Source organism: Hipposideros armiger, unplaced genomic scaffold, assembly GCF_001890085.2.
Source record: "Hipposideros armiger isolate ML-2016 unplaced genomic scaffold, ASM189008v1 scaffold_386, whole genome shotgun sequence".
Lineage (NCBI taxonomy): Eukaryota > Metazoa > Chordata > Mammalia > Chiroptera > Hipposideridae > Hipposideros > Hipposideros armiger.
The window spans coordinates 552,925-574,428 of NW_017731736.1; the positions used below are offsets into that span (position 1 = coordinate 552,925).

Below are 21,504 nucleotides of genomic sequence, written 5' to 3' on the forward strand. Positions count from 1 at the left end.
CTCTTCTGTACGCATCTACCTGACTCCAGGCGGCATTCAGCGCTGTCAATCACTTGCTCCTTATTGAAAGTGCTCTTCTCTTGGCCTCAAAGGCACGCGCTTCCTGGTTTTCCTCCAACTTCTATGACTGCTCCTCTCAGTCTCCCAATGTTGGCACTCACAGAGCCCAGTCTGGTCCTTTTCTCACTATTCCATCAGCCAGAGATCTCTTTTAAAATGCACATTTTGTCTTGACACTTCCCTGCTTAAAACCCTCTGCAATGGCTACCCAGTACCCCCGGCACACTCAATAAAACCCTGAATCTTTAGCATAGCAGACAAGGCCATGAAGTACCTGCATCCTAGCTTCCTGAAGGGGACCAAAGTTTTGCCTCCCCCAAATGCGCCTTTTGGGATATTGATTTTAAGCTGGTTACTAAGAAACAAAAGACTCAGAAAGAACCTTGTCCTTCCCCCTTTCCTGCCTAAGATATGAACATGGAAAAGCCTGTTCTAGGATGGGAATCTTCCCATATTCACCTTAGCATTAGAGAGGAAGGATCTAGGCAGCGGCCTGTCAGCTAGATGACCCCTGTGTGTCCCACTGCTTCTGGGTTGCTTGGCAGGAATTTGATTACCAGGTGTTAAGCTCTGTCTCAGCTACCTGTAAATTGTCTATTTCCCCTTGGAAAGCCCAGACCTCTGCCCCCTTTTCTCCTTTGTCCATAATGCACACATAAGCCTCAACTGCCCAATGCATTTCGGGTCTCATTTTTGAAACACCCCCGAATGTGCACCTGTATAATAAACTTTGAACATTATCTTCTGTTAATCTATCTCTGAAAATCGGAGTATTAGCCCAGCTAGAAGAACTTAGAAGATGGGAGCAAAAACTCTTTTTTTTAGCTTCCACACTACTCAGGCCTCTCTCTCCCTATTCACATTGTCCAGCCACACAGGCCTTATTGCCACTGCTCAACTAGGCCTGCCTCTTTCTCACCTCTGGGCCATTACACATGCCTGCCTGTGATGCTTCCCTCATTCTTGACCTATAAATTCCTCTTCACCCTTCAGGTCTCAACGTAATGTCACTCTATGGGAGATACATATTTTATCCTGGTCTCCCATGTAAGCTCACCCACATACATGATACTCTCTCTAAATTATCCTATCAGCCAACCTTGTGTCCTTAAATAATGACTGATTGATTTGACTAAACATTAACTGTGGCATATAACATAACTGCAATTATATTATCATTTTCAGTGATACACGTAAACCTAGAAAGACAACATATTAGAGCTTATATCTGCAGCTGTTCTTACCATTTTCACAGGCTTAAAGGGGGGGGGGGGGAAACACTGTCCGCCAGTTAAAGTTCATTAGAACAGTTAACATAGATACGAATCAAATCATTTGTTGATTACCAGATATCGGTATTAGCTTTAGTCTGAAAGCATTCACTGCAATCACAGCAACCACTGGCAAGAAAGTGTTGAGCATAAAAGATAAATTACCCACAGGGACTACATCCAAGGGAGATGATATCTTAAATTTATAGCGTTCATCCTGGGAATTTCAAATCAGTTTACTTCTACTCCTAGCCAAACTAGGAAATAGAGAGGTGCAAATGCTATTTCTTTGTGCAAAAAAACAAAGATTCAGAAATTAAGTAATTCTCCAAGAATCCTTACAGCATCTCTGATAGGTGGGTGAGGAGACAGACTAACAGCAGCTGGCATGAAGGAAACCACACAAGCACGATTGTCCTCATGTCAATCACACAGATAGGGCAAAGCCAGGAACAGAAACAGGTCCTGAGGTTTCTGGGTCTCCACTATGTTCTCTCACCCACAACACTGCCTGAATAAAAAAGTACCTGAACAATCAGACACTGAGTTAGTTTGTCAAGTACGTGTATCCACTGGATTCAATTATGAGTTTTCATTGTACGTCCAAGACATTTTCTTTATTTTTCAGTACGGATAGAATCAGTTGTTGAAAATTTAATCATCATCTGGGGCTGGGGTGGTGATTTAACCAATCTATAAAATGTGCAATTCTGGCCCTCTAAAGCCAATATATTGGCTGATGTTACAAAAATGCAGAACCTATTTTTTGTTTCCAGAAGTTTGGGCCTGGTAAAAGTTGTTGAGCATTCCACCATGAAAAGAATCAGTAAAATAATATCTCAAGATGTTTCAATAGAGTCTGTTCCTTTAAAGTTAACAGAATATAAAAAAAAGGTGAACACATTAGATAAAGCACTGAAGATAGCTGCCTTCTAATTCTAACACTAAGGAAAGGTAAAAACAATAACTAGACTGAAAAGCTCTTGCAGCTAGCTATTCAGAGAAGGGAGTTATTTCAGTCACCTTTATGTATCGCCGATTCTGATTCAGTGGATGTCACTCACCACCCTCCCTGCCTTCACCTTCATCCCACCCAGCAATCAGCAGCTTCAGGGGTACAATGTTTGTAACCTGTGAACTCCTGTCATGATTGGCGCTCACCTCAGACCCCTAAATGCGATCAGCCAAAAAAGTAAAATAAAACATAACAGCAAAATCCCACCAGCAAGCTCACCACAGCCCCTAGAGAGACTCAGGTGGGCCTTTTGCAGCTTTACTGTTGTCTTACTCTACTCTCCCTCCCCAGTCACAATTCACAATTCTCCCAGTGATTCTGAATCTTGTGAGGATGAAAATGGGGAAATATTTAGCTCAGGTTTGAATATATAGTATTATGTCTATACTATTGCATACTTTCATTTAATTGGCACCTAAATTACATAACAGCCTGTGTGTGTACCATACAAAATATGTTGCTATATATTACATATACATATAATAGACCTTTGAATCCTCTTTGTCGGTGGAAAAATACTATACACTTAAATCTGTTTTCCAGAAGGAGAAAAATTGCATGCTTTGTTAGGAAATGGGCATGTATTTTATTCTGTATACAATTAGGGTTAATATGCCTCTTCTTGGAAAAGGAGGTAATTTAACAAATTAGGGGCAATGTGTATCAGAACAGTGTAACCATGAAAATCCGATCTCACACCCAGAGCTTAAAGGCAATCAGCATGAGTCTGAGGAGAAACAGGCAGCAGGCCCTGGGAGCCTTCCCTTGACGATTCTAGCTTATCTTTCCCAATACAGAAGCAAGAGATAAGTGTGGCTATGCAGGCAAAGGTTAGGTATTAGTAAAAACAAATTAAGCAAAGAGAAACCATTTAGGCCAGTTACAACTTTTGGAATGATACTAATTATTGGTGAAAATGAAAATGATTGGGGAGGCCGTTATCAATCAGAAAAAAAAAAAAAGAACGGAGAGTGGTAGAATATAAAGCACTCCTATTCCTAATACCAGGTACAGCAAAACATTGTTCCTCATAATTACCCAAACAGTTCTATGGTGAATGGCATGTTCTATGATTTCCATCTGACAGAGCAAGAAATCCAAACGCCAACCTGTACGTTTCATCCTTCACTTATGTAATAATTCGGCAATAGAGCAACTTTTAAACTTTCATTCCCAAACTGATGCTTAGCCACTTGCTGTAACAACACATGAATAAAACAAATGATAGAGACTACCCCCCCCCCAAAAAAATATCAAATACTGTATCTCCAAAACATGACCAGATACAAAGCTTCTAAAAAGAAATTTAATCTGTAGACAAAATTGCTGCAAGTGTATCACTTCAGAATTTCTGGATCTTTGCAAAACACAACCCAAGTTCAATTTCTTATAGCTTATTGCCTATAAAAAGAATGTAGACATCTAGGACATAAAGTGGCTTCAAAAGGGCTTTAGACCATACTAATACCAGAGAATTCTCTACAGTTGGAAAACTCTGGGGAAGGATGTCTGATTTCAGTTTCAAAAAACCATGGACTTATCAGATTTCCTTGGAGCTAAAGAAATCTGTATACAAATATTTAACCTCACTGACACAGCAGGAGGTGTCAGACAGTCCCCAGCTAAGTGCTGCCTGCCTGAGGGCCTCTGGCATGCTTTCAGCTGAGGCCATAAGGCCAAAGAAGCAGGGCCTTGGGAAAGGCCTGTGTGGCCTCAGCCTGCTCGGGAAAGCCAAGTTACTATTTATGTATCAACCTGTAAACACCTCACCACACTTCTTTTAAGCTCTCCAGTGTGTGGGTACATTGTTTCTTTTAAGAAGGCTTTTCCTTCAGCAATATTTGCCCAAGTGTTTCCTCTGTACACACTGTTTCTGAGAAATTAGAGTGAACAGCAGAGAAGAGGTCAGCAAAATGCAACCGGACACTTATATCCAGCGCTCAGAATAGCCCCAGCCCCAACTCGGCCCCTCCCTTCCCATCCGATAGGTTTTCATTCACTCCTTCTCAGCAATTAAGATTTTTACCACTGTAATTATTAACAAATGTTTACCAGGCTCCAATTTTTCTTTAGAATACCACCTCCTCCAATACACATAAATACATCATCATAATATCCTCTAGTGAAAAATAGGTTTAAGTCATTATGATTTCATGTCTGTAAAATGTTGAGATCCTGACCTCCAAAATAAACAAAAGCTACCATTTCATCATTTTAGTCTCGCTCCTCAAAAGATAGAGTAGAAGGAGGGAAAAGAATAAGGCAAAGGTGTTGTAGGGACTTCTTCTTATCAATATTAATATATAAATATGTCAATGATCTTGGCAAAATCAAAATCAGCAAGGATAGGCTCACTAGAGACCACAACATCTCATTTGACTAAGAGTACTGAGAACCAAATTTCTAACTAAAAATCTAAACAAAGGATTACATAAAGTAATTCTATATATGCTTCATTGAGTTTCTATTATGTATCCATTTATTCACTCTTCCTTTTAACAAATATTTGGTAAATATTTACTCTGCTCCAGAGTGTCCCATTTTTTTACTTTTATTTCCCTAAAAATAATTCTCCTGTAAATTCCATGCATGTTTAACAATACTCTCTTAATGTCCATCAGTAGACATGGGAATCTGCAGAATTATTCTTCCATTTGGACAGTTGGGAGCTCACTTCCTTTCAGCCTTGGTTTTGAACGGCAGAGGAAAGCCACCACAATACATCCTAGTAGCTTTGAAAGCACGGATCAGACTTCAGAAACAGAGACACATTTCAGCCAATATTGTCTTTCTTTACTTTATGCTTCCTGAGTTGCTGGTTAGACTTGATGTTAAGAAAAGGCCCCTCCCCATAACATCAGAGTTGCCAAGGCTTGCCTTGCTGGGGAGTTACCTAGCCCTGCAGAGCCAAGGCCTTATCTCAGAGGATAAGGTGGAGTTTGCTCTTTTCCCCTATTGCGAAATATGAGACTATTAAGCAATCTGTTTACATCATACAGATCCAAAATCCTGGCTGACTCTTTTAAGGATAAAACATCCATAAGATTTCCTTCTGTTTGGAAAAAGCTACCTGGGAATCTTTCTACCTATCTCAACCTTGGTTCATCACACAAAAAGTTGGCAATTTTCCCTGTCTATACATGTGTGTGAAATGAAAACCGAGTGTTGTTCTCCCAGTTGGCATTTCTGGGTCATTCTGGTAACATTAATTTGTCATCTATGGACCAATTCTATGAAAGTGCCTGGGTTGGAGATGGAACCTTTTGGTACAGAAACAAATATGAGATCAGAAATGTTACAATGTTTCAGTGAGTTTATCCTTAGTAACCACTTTGTGCCTAAAATGTTAACATTGCAAAAACCTTACAGTTATATAAGGTAACCAGTGAAAGAACAGATAGTAAAGCTTCTCTTTATTTTAAAGTTTAAAATTTGATACTTTGTTTCTTTTTTTGAAGAGTATCTTTTTACACCACTAACATAATGTGCAAAGCAAATTATGTGAAAAGGAGATTTAGTTCTTTAACTATATCCCACATAGGTAAATTCATGATTTATACAGAAGGTGACTCCTCTTCTGACTCACTATTCTTAGCGAGTTTTGCAGTTGATGGTTTCTATTGAGCTTTCAGAATGTGGATTAACTGTCATGCCACCCACTGAGAGAAAAGTTGAACCAGGTGAACTGAGGGTGTGGTTGAAGTTGCAGTCTCTCTCCCCTTCTCAGATCTACAACATTAGAAGGAGCTATGAGAACATCTGGTCCTTCTTGTCTTCAGGCTGAGCTGAATGCAATCCCCTCAACTTTGGGGAACCCTAAGAAGAATTTTAGGAGCATGACTGTTTCAAAGTAACTAGAGCTTCTGGACCTTATTTGCCCTAGTAGTCGCTTAATGGGAGTGCACCTTATTTGTGCCAATTATTTTAAAAATCTTGGTTTTATTTTAAGTTTACTTTTGCCAAGTGTGCTGCAATATGCTTCGGCTATGTTTATCCTAGAAGCAAGAGAAAGATAAAAAAGATAACTTGGATAAAAAGAAGTATGTTTGATAATAGAAATGTAAGGTGTTCCAGCTCCTTGCCCTTGGAATTTCTGATCTTTAAAACGGGAGCACGTATTTCTGCCATGAATGTACCAGAACTCAGCTACTTCCAAACAGAGAGAGCAGTTTGCTTTCCTTCAAATACACCCTTCTGCATGCAATTTAAAATAGGACATAGACTCACGTTGTTGAGGAATACATTCCCACTCAAAATACAAATCCTTATTAGAGGTGTTGACAGTCGAGTCATCTGTTTCTTCATTCTCAACCACTGAGACCATGGATAAGCCATCAAACCCATGTCCATTTCAACTTCGTTACACTTTCACCTCGAGCTACTATAAAATGTTGGTGCTTCCACCCCCACCAGATGAAGCCAGGTGAGACAGTGGGAGTCAACTGGGTGGGCACTGAATTAGATACTAGTCGCTCCTGATTGTAGTTTCAAGACTTGTACTGCAGAGGAGCCTGTGCGGTTGGATGTTCTCCACCAAATAATGACACCAGAAACAGCCATGCCTTAGGGCCTCAGGATTCAACAACAAGCAACTAGTGAAAGATGCTTTGAAAGAAATGTAATCAACTCAGCCTCCAACCAACGTGGAAGGTGTTCATTAAAATAAAAGCCTTATCAGAATAGGAAAATACACAAAATCCATATGGCAAGTTTAATCACCAAAAAGCCAAGCAATTTTACAGATGTTTCTGCCAACTTTTGTTGTCATTTTTTAAAAGAAAACTGGCTACAAATTTGCGTGCTATTCATTACATTGTCGTCTTAATTTTTGTCCCTGAAAATCATGGGAAATATTTCAGGAAATAAACTTCTTAATCAAAGTCTTAAGAAATCCATGTACAATATCAAACTACAGTAAGGTATTGTTAATCCTACAAACCTTATAAGCTCAAGAAGTGGTTTACATCTCCTGTGAACTTAGCTAGAACATTCTTCTCAAGGAACACACACACACACACACACACACACACACACACACACACACACACACACACAAAATACATCTCATTCTCAAGCAGCCTCGCTGATTTTTCTACTTTAATTGTCCTGAAACTACAGAATATTCGCTCCATCTACAATATTTCTTACATCCACATGCTATATAACTTTAAGATTCTTATCTCCTCTTTGACACTGGGACAGTGACAAAGTCACCACAACGGAGACTTTACATCATGGGTTACAAAAATCTTGAAACAAAAGTTTTACTATTTTGCTTTCCCTAACTAGACATTTTCCCACAGTCATGTTGTGTAAAAGTGCAAGGAACCCATAAAACAATATGAAAGAAAATACTGTAGTTTCCTTTTTCCTAAGGAACTTAGGTATCAAAATCGTATTAGTCTCAAGAGCATAAATGCGGGAAGTAGGGAGGTGGAGGGGGGAAACCAATCCTCCAACATTACATGGTCAGAAGAGACTTACTAAGGAAACATGAGAAAACACAGTGCCACACTATTCAAACTATTCCAGGTGGCACTAGAGCATCACTTGCCTGGGACCAGTCAGGCTGAAGAATCACTCCAGAACATACAATACCTTCCCTCTTTTTCCTAACCGCACCACCACTCTGGTCCAAATTTTTGGTAGGCGTTAAACGTTTACCAAATGGCACCAATCAGACTATAGTTTCCAAAATGCATATGAATTGCCTCTCAGGTAACTAAATGGCACAATTTATGACATGGTTCGCCTGCAAGTTTCATTTAACTTTATGAGTACTGATTGTTTTAAATCTCATTATAAGTATTAATAATACCTTATACATTTGTGATGCCTTCACATAACTGCTTTAATAAATATTAAGCCCTGCCTTCTCACTATCAAAAAAAAAAACAGTATTATTCCCACATTACTCATAAGTCAAGAGATAAAAGAAGGCACACCGAGAGTATCACGGCATGAGCTAAAATTTAACTCTTAATTGGTTTTTAACAGGCACTGGGGAACATCAGCAAAAGGGGTCCTGGAGGCTTTTTAAGCACAACATGCTTGTCCATCTTTTCCTAACTGACACTCATCCATGATTACCATTCTTTATATCCTCAGCTTAGACCCATTTTTCTGGCAATAATGGTATCATACTTTTTCTGTAACACCTGTTTCTCTACTCTGCAAGCTGTAAGAGAAAATATTAGCAGATTCAACCAAATAAATTTCTATAAAGCTAACATCTTCCCTGAATAAGTCATTGGAAGGTGGCTCATATCATCTGGCAAAATATTTTTCACTAAGAAGCACAGCTAACACAGGCACCTGCTTCAAAGGACCCCTTCCCCCTTATTTTTAAATCATGCAGGACTATACTGACTGAGACTCTGATGGCCCAATAAAGTTCTTAAAATTACTTTCTGTGTTGAAGCAAAATGCAGAGATTAATCAAACTCCATAGAAAAGCTTTGATTTTTAACTTCCAAAATAAAAGATACATGAAATGTATGAGTGCTCTTATCTACAAAGATATATGTATATGAACATACAGTTGCCCAGACGCAGAAAGCTCACCTTCTACTTCCTCTTCATCACACACATGCTTAAGGAAGGAAGCCCCTCTGTCCAGGACAGCTTCATCCTCCATCCTATAGTAATAAAAAAGAAAAAAAGAATGCTCAGACTTCTCCTGGAGTGAGCCACTTGAAGCAGCCCAGCTTCTGGGCAGGTTAACCTGCCAGCTGTTGTTCATGTTAACGGGGCAGAGTCACTCTTCCTTTGGTGTCTGCGACTCCTTCACACAGCTCCTCTCCTCTGGCGCTGGAGAATACGCTGGTCCCACATAGCTTTGGCTCTAACCTTGAGAGGACACCCACACGGACAGGTGAGAGAAAATCATCTGGATGTGGAGGGTTCTCCCCTTTGAGATTTGCAAAAAACAAAAGATGAAAAGACAAATAAAAAATACCAAGAGAGGAAGTTTGGTGTGCCTGGAGTGCTCGTGATGATCGTTTGTGGAAACCCAGCTTCAGTGCTTAGCTCTTTAAATACCCACTGCATAAAAATGTATGCCCTCACGCACACATGCACACCCACCCACACACAGAAAGCGACAGGGAGTTAGGCTAGTGCACGGTGGGAGCCTAGCTTCCAGCCAGCCTCTTAATACCGGCACAGCCCAGTCTTCTCTGTTGAGTGGCAAGCTTTGAGTCACATGTTGGCCTTACGGAAATCTGACATCTGAGGATTATCCACAACCCGGTTTCGGCAACAGTCACATATATATGCCACCCATTCATTCTGTTCCCACATTCTTAGCGCACGTCTCTCTCTATGCATATCTGTCCTGATAACTCTTCTCTGAAGGGCACCAAGTTCTTCATTTTGTAGCCACATTATGCTGTTCTCCAGTCTCCTTACATAATAGATCTACTCTGCAATTTCATATGCTAAATAAGACCTCAGAATCCATCCAAGTAATGACAGCGTTTTTTACGGCCTCCCAATGCCAAACATGTTTCTAGTTTATTGAGCTAAGGTTTATCTCCGCATTCTGTGACTCCTTTTCATCGCATTTACTTTGACATACAGAATTCCATGAACTCTATTTATAGCGAAAGCAGACAGAAATCCCGAATTGCTCCAATGCTGCTTGTGTCGTACCGATCTAGAAACAAAGAATTTTCTCTAGAGACAGCTGCTCGATGTCATACCATACATGAGCTCTGCCAGAGAACCAAATGTTCACTCTGTATTCTAGTCATCCAGTTATATGCCCAGGCACTGAATAGTGTAGGTCTGTTTTCCATATTGTCTGTATGACTTATCCTTGTGCTTCAGATATTTGTTATAATATATGTGGATATGCACTGAATTCACATTTTCCTCCTTTCTATTTTAGGAGCATATCTATCATGCAAAGCAACCATCTTAGCACCAAAAGTCAGAAGTTTGGTGTCAGGTGGACCTGGGTTTCAAAAATCTAGTCCTACTACTTAGCATTTGTATCATCTGGAACAAAGTATTTAACTTTTTTGAGCCTCATTGTTTCCATCTTTAAAATTGGGAGTAATAACATCAACTTTGCAGGACTGCTTTGAGATTCAAATTAGGTAACATACATGAAAGCACTGAGTTTTGTGCCTAGCACCTAGTATGTGTTTAATAAAGGTAAGTTGCCTTCCTTTCTTCCTTCCTTCTTCCTTTTTAACCTGGATCTTTACTGGTGGACAATGTCTTTAAGCAAATCATTACCTTTAGATACTTGCAGAATATCTTCTTTCAGGGATATGGGACTTCTATGCTCTAGTTCATCCTGACATGTATCATTTTCCTTCTCTGTATTCAAAATAAAAACAAAAAACTAAATACGAAGAGGATCTGGATCAGCCTTCAGGATTAAGGATAGGAAACATGCCAGGAAGACTCGAGAACAAGTCACTTATTAGCCGTCTCTGAGCCTCAGGTTACCATGAAGGTTAAAGGATACACTGAATCACTGAATCAGTGACTCACTGATTCAGCAAATTTTATTTAGTGTCTGCTATGTTTCTGGCACTCTTCAGAGAAAGGAGAATACATCTGTGAATAAGACAGACAATTCCTAAGAAACTAATAATAAGTAGATAAACAGGCTAACTGTAGATAGCATTGAGTGCTTTGCAGGAAATAAACTGAGGCAGGGGGCTGGCTACTTGGTATAAGGTGGTTCAGGTGAAGCTTCTGAGGAGGTGACATTTGAGCAGAGAAAAAAAATGATACAAAGGAACCAGACATTTGGAGATCTGGGGACAAAGCATTTCAAGCAAAGGGAGCAGTAAGTGCAAAGGCCCTAAGGTAGAACAAGTTTAGCACATTCCAGGAACAGAAATGAGGTTAGGGAGCCTGGACAGAGAGGCAGAAGGTCAACAGTAGTTAACAGTACTACCACTGGGTATCTGGGCCATGCAAGCCATGGCAAGCAGTCAGAATTTTAGGTGCTCTAGGGGTTATTGAAGAGTTTTGTTTTGTTTTGTTTTATTCTATTGCGGTATAATTGGCATATAACATTACATTAGTTTCAGTTGTATAGCATAATGACTTAATATTTGTACATACAGTAGTCCCCCCTTATCTGTAAGGGATACGGTCCAAGACCCCCAGTGGATACCTGAAACCAGCAATAGTACTGAACCCTATATATATGATGTTTTTTTCCTAAACATACATAGCTATGATAAAGTTCCATTTATAAATTGGGCCATTTTACAGATAGAAGGTTCACTCTTACTGTAGATTTTAGCAACCTCAGCATACGATAATTTTTTCTTTCCTTATTAAGTTGAGAACTTTTACCTTTTTACTTAAAGGAAGCGCTTTATGGCTTCTCTTTGGCATATGTGCCCGCATCACTACTCTTGCACTTTGGGACCATTATTAGATAAAATGAGGGTACCTGAACAAAACCACTGTAATACCGAGACAGTGGAGCGGATAACCAAGATGTCTACTAAGTAACTAACAGGGAGGGAGCGTGCACAACGTGGACACGCCAAACAAAGGGAAGATTCATGTCCCAGGCTGGACACAACAGGACAGCGCGCGATTTCATCACACTACTGAGAACAGCGCACAATTTAAAACTTAGCAACTATACACTTCTGGAATTTTTCATTTAATTATTTTCGGACCCCAGAAGGCTATAGGCAACTAAAACCATGGAAAGTGAAACCCCTGATAAGGGGGGACTACTGTATTATGAAATGATCACCACAATAAGTCTAGTTAACATCCGCCACATACAGAGTTACAAAATGTTTTTCTTGATGACAACTTTTAAGATCTACTCTCCCAGCAACTTTCCAATGTGCAATACAGCATTATTAACTAAAGTTAACAGTTTTAAGATGGAAAGTAACTTCAGCTGTTTTACTTTTTTAAAGGCTCACGCTGGCTGCTGTATGAAAGCTAGATAATCAGGAGACCAAAGAAACTAGGAAGTGATCTCAGGAGCCCAGAGAAGACTATGGGAGAAACAGGTTTTAGGGAAGGAATCAAAAGTTCTTTTCTGGCTACTTTATGGTTAGGATGTTTATTATACATAAAAAAGGAACTGTCCAGTACACAATTAGATGTCTCAGTCTGCAGCACAGGAGCCCGGGACTGGAGATAAAAATTGGCAAATCAATGAATAAAGGTAGTCACTGAAATTATTACTAGATGAGATCATCCAGGAAGAAAATGCAGAAATAGAGGTGCAAACCTAAGACCAAATCCTGGGCATGCCAACATTTACAAGCAGAATAGAGGAACAAAAGCAGTCAATGAAGTAAGAGAAAAAACAGGAAAGAGTGATGTCAGAAAGCTGAGAAAGAGGAAGGTACTGCTACTGAGAGGCTGAGAAAGATGGAGACAGAGAAGGAAAAATTGGATCTGGCAATATGGAAGCTGTTGATGATGATGACCAAAGCCCTTAAAACACACCATACATAATGCCAGACACACAGGCGGCATTCAATCATTCCCTTTTCTCTTTTCTGCCCTCCTCCATTCATTCATTCAGTATATAATCACTGGGTACCTAATAGGTGCCAGGCACACTTCTAGGCACTGGAGATGCAACGATAGGCGTTGCTCTAATGTATTTACATCTGCCTACTCAAAGACTCCCATAGCAATCTAGGAGAGTCCATCCAAAGGGCAAGAACCCATTAATAATACAGCCCTTAAAGACGACTTGATGGAGAAGTTTCCTTAAAAGACCTCAGAAGTACAACAAATCCCTAGAACCCTGCACTATTGCATACCCATTAATGGGACTATCTCCTCTTTGGAAAACAAAGAGGAGTTTAAACCACATTTCTTCTCAGAATTAACCCTTTCCAGTCCTATCAACGTACAGAATCAAACACCATTTTCTATGGAATATCATTTGTGCACCCCACCATTAATTAAGCTGGCTCTGAAGTCTTTTATTATCTTTTTACACATTCCCTAAATAAAATGTTTAGCCTTTGCACCCAGGCCCTTCCCAAAATTGCATGCAAGGAACAAGCAAAGTAAAAACAAAGGGAAAAAAACAGTAACAAGTGAGACACTGTAACAACTGTAACAACTGTAGAAACTTTAGTGCCCAGAGCTCTGCTCTTAGGTGGAGAAATCCATCCAGCCTAACTGAAGTACTGCGCCCCCACCCCCAACCCCTCCACCCCGCCTGATCCATGAGTTACAGTGATAATAATGATTGGTGCATTCCTTGGCTCTTTGATACATAGTTCACATTCCCTCCAGGACTATACATAGCAAGTAATTAGAAACCTAGTTCTGAGGACAATGCAGAGTGTCTGCAAGCAGCCTCTTCCTGGTAGGAAGCGAAAAAGGAGTGTTGCAAACTGAAAATACCAGGCCTACAGGCCCACAGGGGCCTTTCCCCAGAGCAGTCCAGCCTGGAGCATCTGGGCTTTTGTACAAAGTACAAGGAATTTACAGCTTTTTTCCATCTTTACATCACTAACTGTCAACTATTTAGGTTTGTGTTCCCTCCTAAAATCCCCTCAACAGTTGCTAGCTATTATTAGCAAGACAGAGATATCTTTTGAAATGATTGTCTGACCCAACCAGTTTCCCCTCTATCCGCAGGAAGAAATGAACTCATCAAGTCCCTAATCGGGCCCCCAAATCCATTCTTAAAATGTTCCTTTCGCATGGACTGCATTTGTTGAAAACAGAAAAGGGAAGGAGCATGCTTCCAAACTGCCCCCGTGGCTCCCACCGCCAGCGTGAGGCAAAGTTCAGAATAGATTTGGAAGCTTCTTCCCAGCATCACGGGGATAAGGGTCAGACCAGTCAGTACGAAATCCACACAGGGCCAATGCTGCCTTCCTTCCTCAGGGCCTCTGCCGGGAGAAGGGAGACCGTTCCTCAGGAGTCCACACAGCGTGAGGTTTCTCTTATTTCCCATTATACTGGGACGCTAAAATGATTTAAGTGTAACACATGTCAAATCTGCTGCCGAACAGGCCGGCTTTCACCAGCCAGTCCTAATCACTGAACAGACTTGTAAGGGTGACTTAAGCCCAGCACGAGAAACATTTGTGCAAAACTGTCAGCCATTGGGTCTTGGGCACCCATCGACATTCCATCCCTCTGAGTTCCCACCCCTAGAGCCCTCGCCAACTGCCAACGTGCTCACCAGCTAGTCCACACAGTGCTAGCAGCTGCAACTCAGCCAGTCAGCAAGTGGCAGGCCGCCAGGACAGAAGTTTCAGAATGCGAGCCTGCCCTGTCATAGGGCTGCTAAAGGTTGAAGGTCTTCGGGTGTGCTGGCCTCTAATTCGCCTCACTTGCCCTCCCACCGCCAGTCTCCCATCCCTCCTCTGTTATGCCTCCTACGGTAGAATTTCACTCGTCTCTATAGTAACAGCATCTGGTGTCAGGGTTATAACTTTATACAGAGCAGCTTTCCTCCTCACCTAAGGCTTTTTTGCCAAAGGATGCAATAGCGAAAAGGCTGCTGCTTAAGGTAGAGCCACCTGTTCTCTTGTCACCCCAGGATTGTGGCTATGTTGTGAGCTGCAGGGTCACAGCAGAGGCAGCACTTAAACAGGGGAAGCAGAAACCAGACCCACCAACTGCCACATAGTGGCCCCTGAGTAGAGGACCCACTCTGGGGCTTGCAGCCCCAATCCCAGAGCCAGCCCACTCTCTTCCACATGCTGTCACCCACTTAGCCAAGTTGCATATGGAGCCCATGAATAGTGGGGCTTTCTGACTACTTCCAAAAAAGCATCAGAGGATGACACCCTAGGAAGCCCAACAGCTCTGGTTTTTAACATGTCCATTCCTGAATTTGATACCACTGGTTCTTTCCATGGATACTGCTTAATTAAAGTTTATTAGTTAACCTCATATTTAAACTCATCCCACTTAATCCTCACTAGCCTGATCTGTTTATGACATCCAGTGAACCTCATATTCTCTCATTTTACAACAGCTTTTCTGTGCATAGCAAATGTTTAAACAGTTCTTTACACACATGCCCGCACACACACTAAAGTGACGCACGCAGGGAAGTGGACAAATACTAGGAAGTGAAGAGCTTTATTATTACCATTAGTCATTGCTGCCATGAAAATTATATTTACAGTGTGCATAAGGGCCTTTACTTGAGGACTAAGAGGTGTTCATCTCAGGTCTCAGAGCTCAAAAGCAGACTCTCCTTGCTACTTGACTGGTCTTAGATCAGACAGGAGGCAAAAATCAGCATTTTCCTGGGTCTCTTTCGGGAGCTCCACAGAATGCAGAGATCACACTGACATCCAAAATTATGCACTCCTACACACCTCTCTGAATTCTATTCCCTATTCAAATGATTTCATTACAAATCATTTGCAAACATGATGTTTTCTTTCCAACTTTTTAAACTACCCAGCTTTTTACTGGTGGATTTTTTTTGTTTTGGAAAATCTGCTATCCCCGTTTTCAACATTTACATCAAGAACACTATCAGTTATCCAAACCACAGAGACAGGGAGAGCAATCTCAGTGGCTGCAAAGAGCACTGCCATCTTTTGGCAACATGTGTTCACTACAAGGAAATGGAGGGCGGAGATGGGAAAAGCTACAACTATGCCCTTCCTAATTTCACCAACTGGGGAGACCTTCACTCCCACAGCAAAGAAGGGAGAATAATACGGTTTTTGCTGTCACTGTCTGGAGCTATGGACATCCATGCTGGGGAAAAGAGACATCAGTGTGGCAAGCCTGACAAGCGTGACGAATGACAGAGGTGACTCCCAGAGATTAGCCAGCAACAAGGAAAGCAAATCCCCTGCACAGAGTTCAGGAGTGCTCTAATCAGCCTGGAAATGTACACAGGCCCAGGGCCAGGGAGAACTGGGTGACAGCCCCACACGAAATCCGACTGCCGACTGGATAAAAGGTGAAAATATGATCCAGGGCAGGATCATGCCAAACATAATTCTGGATTTACGAACTTCATTAAAAGTTCATTTATACCCTTGGGCACTTATCCCAGAGAAGTGAAAATTTATATTCACACAAAACGGTGTACATGAATGTTCACAGCAGCTTTACTTGCAATAGCCAAAAACTAGAATTAGCCCAGATATGTTTCAGCAAGTGAATGGTTAAACGGACTGTGGTACATCCATACCATGCAATACTGCTTTGCAAAAAAAGGGAACAAACTATTGATACACAAGACAAATTGAAAGACTCTCCAGGGGATGATGCTGAGTGAAAAATGCTGACTCCAAGAGGTTATATACTATTTTATGATTCCATGTATAGATCATTTTTTAAATGACATTTTAGATATGAAGGACAGATTAGTGGTGCCCAGAGGGTAGAAACTGGGGGCCAGGGAGATGTTTGTGGTTATAAAGGGACCACATGAGAGAGGCTTGCAGAGTCGGCTCTTACCTGTGGTGATGGATACATGAATCTACACAGGTGAAAAAACTGCATAAAATTAAAATACAGACACAGAAAAATGAACACAAGTAAAACTGAGGACATCTGAATAAGTTCAGTGGCTATATCAGTGCCAGTATCCTGACTGTGACATTGTACTCAAGTTTTATAAAATGTTAACAGTGAGGAAAACTGAAAATGTGCAAGCAGTCCCTCTGTCTCATTTCTCAAATATGCATGTGAATCTAATATTATCTCAATAAAAACTTCAATTAAAAAAAGCTCACTTGCAAGTCTGGCTTTTTCATTTCCCCTGGAAACATTATTTTACGTGAGGTACGTCAGGTATGGGAGCTGGCCCATCTATACATACGCAGAATCAGGCGAACTTAGTGCCAGTCCCAGACGTGCCCGTAAGTGCTGTGTAACCTTGGGAAAATTAACTTCTCACTTCAATTTCCTTTACAATGAGCCTAAAACACTTCCTAAGTGATTTATGGTATCAGATAAGTTCCTGGAGTAAATAAATTCAATTAATCTTAGTTGAATCTAAATCTAAGGTCCCCAAGAAGTACCACAGTATTAACAGTCCTACAGACCTGAGGGCCACACTTCTGTCACAGTGCAATAAACTGCCCCCTCAAGGCCACAGGATCAAGCTCCTCTACCCTGAATCTTCTCCATGTTGGGACAAAGTCTCCTATATTCTGTCCTCAGATTGCTGGCTGAGCTCTGAAAGGCTGGAGCAGGCTCAGCAATCAAAGACAAGAAAAGAGCTGGTATAAGATGGAGACAGGGATTTGGGGGTGAGGAAGGGCATGGAGGCTCAGGGGTGGTGACAGGTGAAAGGAGAAATTGCTGGAGAGGGTGATAAATGCTCGAAAAAGAATGGCTTGCATGACCCCCTCAGTACATCCCCCTGACAGCCTACACCCACAGTCACACGCTCTTCCATTTTTTTAATGGGCTGATCTGTGTGCTTCCATAGTCACCACCACATGCTGACCAGAGTTCCACTGAAGAACAGAGCAGTTTCACTCTTATGTCAGAGATTCGGCACTCTGCCAATTGAAAGTTTTCTCAGAGTTTTTACTGTTAGAAACAGGAAAAGGAGGCTCCCTTCGAAACTCTTTCCCCTTTCAATCGCCCTTCTTCAAGGGCTGTGGTGTGAAAATCAGAAATATCCTAAGAGAAGGTTCAGGCAAGAACTGAAAAGCCTGGGGGTGCTCCATGTGAGAAGCCAGGAGGACAGCATGGACCTATCTGTCCTGTTTCCTTTCCTTCTCACACTGCCAGGTCTTTAGTCAAGAGCCTGACCAAACCAGCAGCAAGGAGAGAAGGCAGAGCAAAGAAAAGAACGGGAGACAACCCACAGGGTAACAGGGGGAGAAGGACTATCTGTAGCAGAAACTCATCCGGCAAGGCAGCTGTGAGTTAAGGAATGCTCCAACTATGTCCTGGCTTAGAAGCGAGTGTGTAATGACTGGTTTCTCACTGGCCTCTCTGGCTCTGAATTCTGTGCCCCGCAAATCCATCCATTTAAAATATAATCTGGTACCATTCTCCTTTTAAAGATCATTCAATGGTTCTTCATTATATTGAAGAAGTCCAAACTGCTCAACATGGAATTTGAGGCTTGTCGTGAGCTGTCCACGCTTAGCTCTTGCCATCCCCCACACCATTCCATTCCCTGAGCAGACTACCATGCCCTTGTATACATACTATTTCCTCTAATTAACATGTCATCTTAGTTAACACATTCTTCAAGACCCTCCTCAAACCTCTCTAGAGCCCTCTCTACATTTGCAGACACACCTTCCCCAAGAAGAGCTATGATCCTGTGTTCTCCATTGGCTCTTTGAACGTGTATCTAGCATAGAAAGCATTCCCATACAGCATGTATGACATTGCATTATCACAATCATTTAACCTCATACATGGTACTTGGACATGTCATGGCAGTCGACCCCACCACATTATGAACTTTTAGAGGGCAGGCTACCACCTTTCTATAGTCATTCTACCACCAGTGTCAAGCATAGTCACTACACATAGTAAATCCTCATTAAATGTTGAATGAATCAATGAATCAATGAATCAACCAGTGAAGGGTGGGTACAGTGAGAGTACATACATGTTCAGTACTAAGTGCATCTCTAAGTTTAAAGGCTCTGAATGTATTTTTCAAACAACATGAACCCCTTACACAAGCAAACTTCTAACTACTTGTCTGGTGTTCATCTGAAGAAACAAAAAACCAATTTGTTCCAAAGCTAAAGCGGGAAATGGCTATGTTGTATTCCCTTAAAGATGTTATATCTGTGGGTGAACTAAGGGATTCTTTAAAGAATAATTTTGACTAAAAAAGAAATTATTTAACTATCTAATTTTCTCCTTACTACATGCCTTATTGGCTAACTTTGGAACTTAACCCTTCATATAGACTGTAACTACATTGAAATATGTAGTGGCAGAATTAAATTCAAATGAGAATTTCTCCTTGTTTACTTTAAAAACAAAAAGTTAACAGGTTCCTGGACCTGCCACATAGTAGGTTCTCGGTAAATATTAGCTCCATAAATATATGAATGAATGAACTTAAAATAAATCACAGCTTTAATTGCTATTAAAATTCAACAGAAGCATGAGACGTTATCAGAAAGTTCAATTTTGCGCCTCAGACCTGCAACAGGACAAATAAAACCGTGTAATGTGTTTAGGTTAGCCAATAGAGAAGCTAGATGGCAACTACCTCCAAAAGGAAATTAGAATTTGAAATGTCACTAAAAACCTTGAACGTGAGCTCTAGAAATTGTAGCCTAATTTTCAATGTTAATTATTTGTAATAATTAGTACAGGAATAGGACAAATAACTACAATCCACAGTTAATTCATACGTTTCCTTTTAGTCTGTGACTTTGCACACATTCATTGTGGCTTTTACAGTGACCACAGGTCAGATCCAGGTTGTCAGGTGGACAGGATGCCACAGTAGGGGTTTGTTCCAGGACACAGCGCTGGGAGTCAGCTGGATGGCATCTGATCAGGCGTAGCTCCTGACCTACCCAACTCTGACACCAGAGTGGACATTGGAGAAAGGTGTCTTTCCTTCTTGCATCTTCCCAGTGTGGCAGCCATGCTGTTCACATCTTCCATCTTGAACGAGCACGCCTGCTGTCAGGGATTTTATTGAGTTTTTGCTACATGCTAGGCACTGCGCTAAGCATCATGCATTCATTATTTCATTCTTAATGTTGTCAGATTTTGTCCAACTGGCTCAGTAATAGGACAGGGCAGAAGGTTCTAGCTAAAGGATTTCAATACCTATAACAATGTAGGGACACAGATTAGGGACTCTCATCATCATCTTTTTCTTTTTTAAGTTCCATTTTTAAATATTTACTACATGCCAAGTATTGTGCTCAGCACTTTACAATGATTACTGGATTCAATCCTCACAACAACCCCATGAGGTGAGTACTTTCCACATACCCATTTTAAAGCTGTAATTTGAAGTTAAGTCATTTATCCAAAATCACACAGTTAAGTGTCACCAGAAGACTAGGCAGGAAAGTCTCACTCAGCAGGCCACAATTTTAACCACTCTACTGTACTCCTTCATAACTAACTAACCCATGCCCATTAGGGATAACCTTCAATAACTGTTTTAATGTTGTTAAACTTCAAAGTGCCTTCTTATAACATCAAATTATATCACTTACACTCACCTCTTTCCCTATCTTGGTGTGCCTACTGGCAAAAGGTTGAAACATCCTCTAGCAGGACTCCCAAATAAACGTCTTTATTTTTATTTAGCAAACACTCAGGTTGAGGTTATTACATACCAGCCACTGTTATAACTCTTTCATAAATATTATTAACTCATTTAATTCTCACAACAATCCAATGAGGTATGTACCATTTTTTCATCATCATTTCTGAGGCACAGAGAGAGTAAATGACTTGCCCAAAGTCATACAGCTAACAACTGTCAAGGTCAGGATTCAAACCCACACAGTCCAGCTCCACAAGTCTGTGCTCTTAACTATTCCATGTCACGCTGCTTCTCTTGAGCTGCTTTGATTGATTGGCTCCAAATTCTTAAGGAACCTGGGATCACAAATATTAAGCAGCCGTTTGGTAAAAGAGCAGACTCACCAGAATACCTACAGGGTATACAGGCCCTTGACATTGATGAAATATCCCTCCCCAATCCTGGTTTGCAAATGCCCACATTTACAAATATCACTGTGACATATAATTTCTGATATAACATGTGGTCAAGGGTAACTATATATGAGTTTCTGAATTCTCAAGGAAAACAAGGCTACCAGGACGAGCTGCGGTGCAAGGGTGGGCACCCCAGGCTCAGCTTGGGGCTCATCTCTGGCACAGGGTTCACCACATGTGTCCTACAAAGCATAAACGCCTGGGCCGGGGTACCCATCAGGGCTGCCAGCAAATAACCGAAATCACAATTGTTAGATGCACACATGCCAAGGTCCTACTATATCAAAAGGCAGAGAGTGTATCACTCACCATATGGGTGACACTACTAAGCAGAAAAATACCTTTATCTCATAAACTTTGTGAGCACATTCACTGTTACATGCACAGTGACGACACTTCTCCAGGCCTCCTACTACAGTGCCTCTTGTCACAATGCTATTCAAAGTTCATCCTTCATTTTCCCCCAAGGAACCGCTCCGTGTACTCTTGTAATCGAATTTTCCAGAATTTGACTCATCTACTCCC

General features: G+C 41.1%; 1 protein-coding gene across 8 annotated transcripts in view; it reads right to left on the reverse strand.

Annotated features, from left to right (window-relative positions):
* The window catches only part of SLC4A4 (solute carrier family 4 member 4), a 324,167-nt gene that overhangs the window by 269,523 nt on the left and 33,140 nt on the right, over positions 1 to 21,504 (reverse strand). For 3 of the 8 annotated variants that reach the window (XM_019663213.1, XM_019663212.1, XM_019663214.1), the window contains exons 1-2: positions 9,305 to 9,474; positions 8,911 to 8,984 (exon numbers count right to left, since the gene is read on the reverse strand). In XM_019663213.1, coding sequence (XP_019518758.1) covers positions 8,911 to 8,984; positions 9,305 to 9,396 — 166 coding nt within the window. In that variant the 5' untranslated portion in view covers positions 9,397 to 9,474. Of the gene's footprint in view, positions 1 to 8,910; positions 8,985 to 9,304; positions 9,476 to 21,504 lie in introns of those variants that run through there. The other 5 variants (XM_019663211.1, XM_019663215.1, XM_019663217.1 and 2 more) reach the window with 2 other exon arrangements.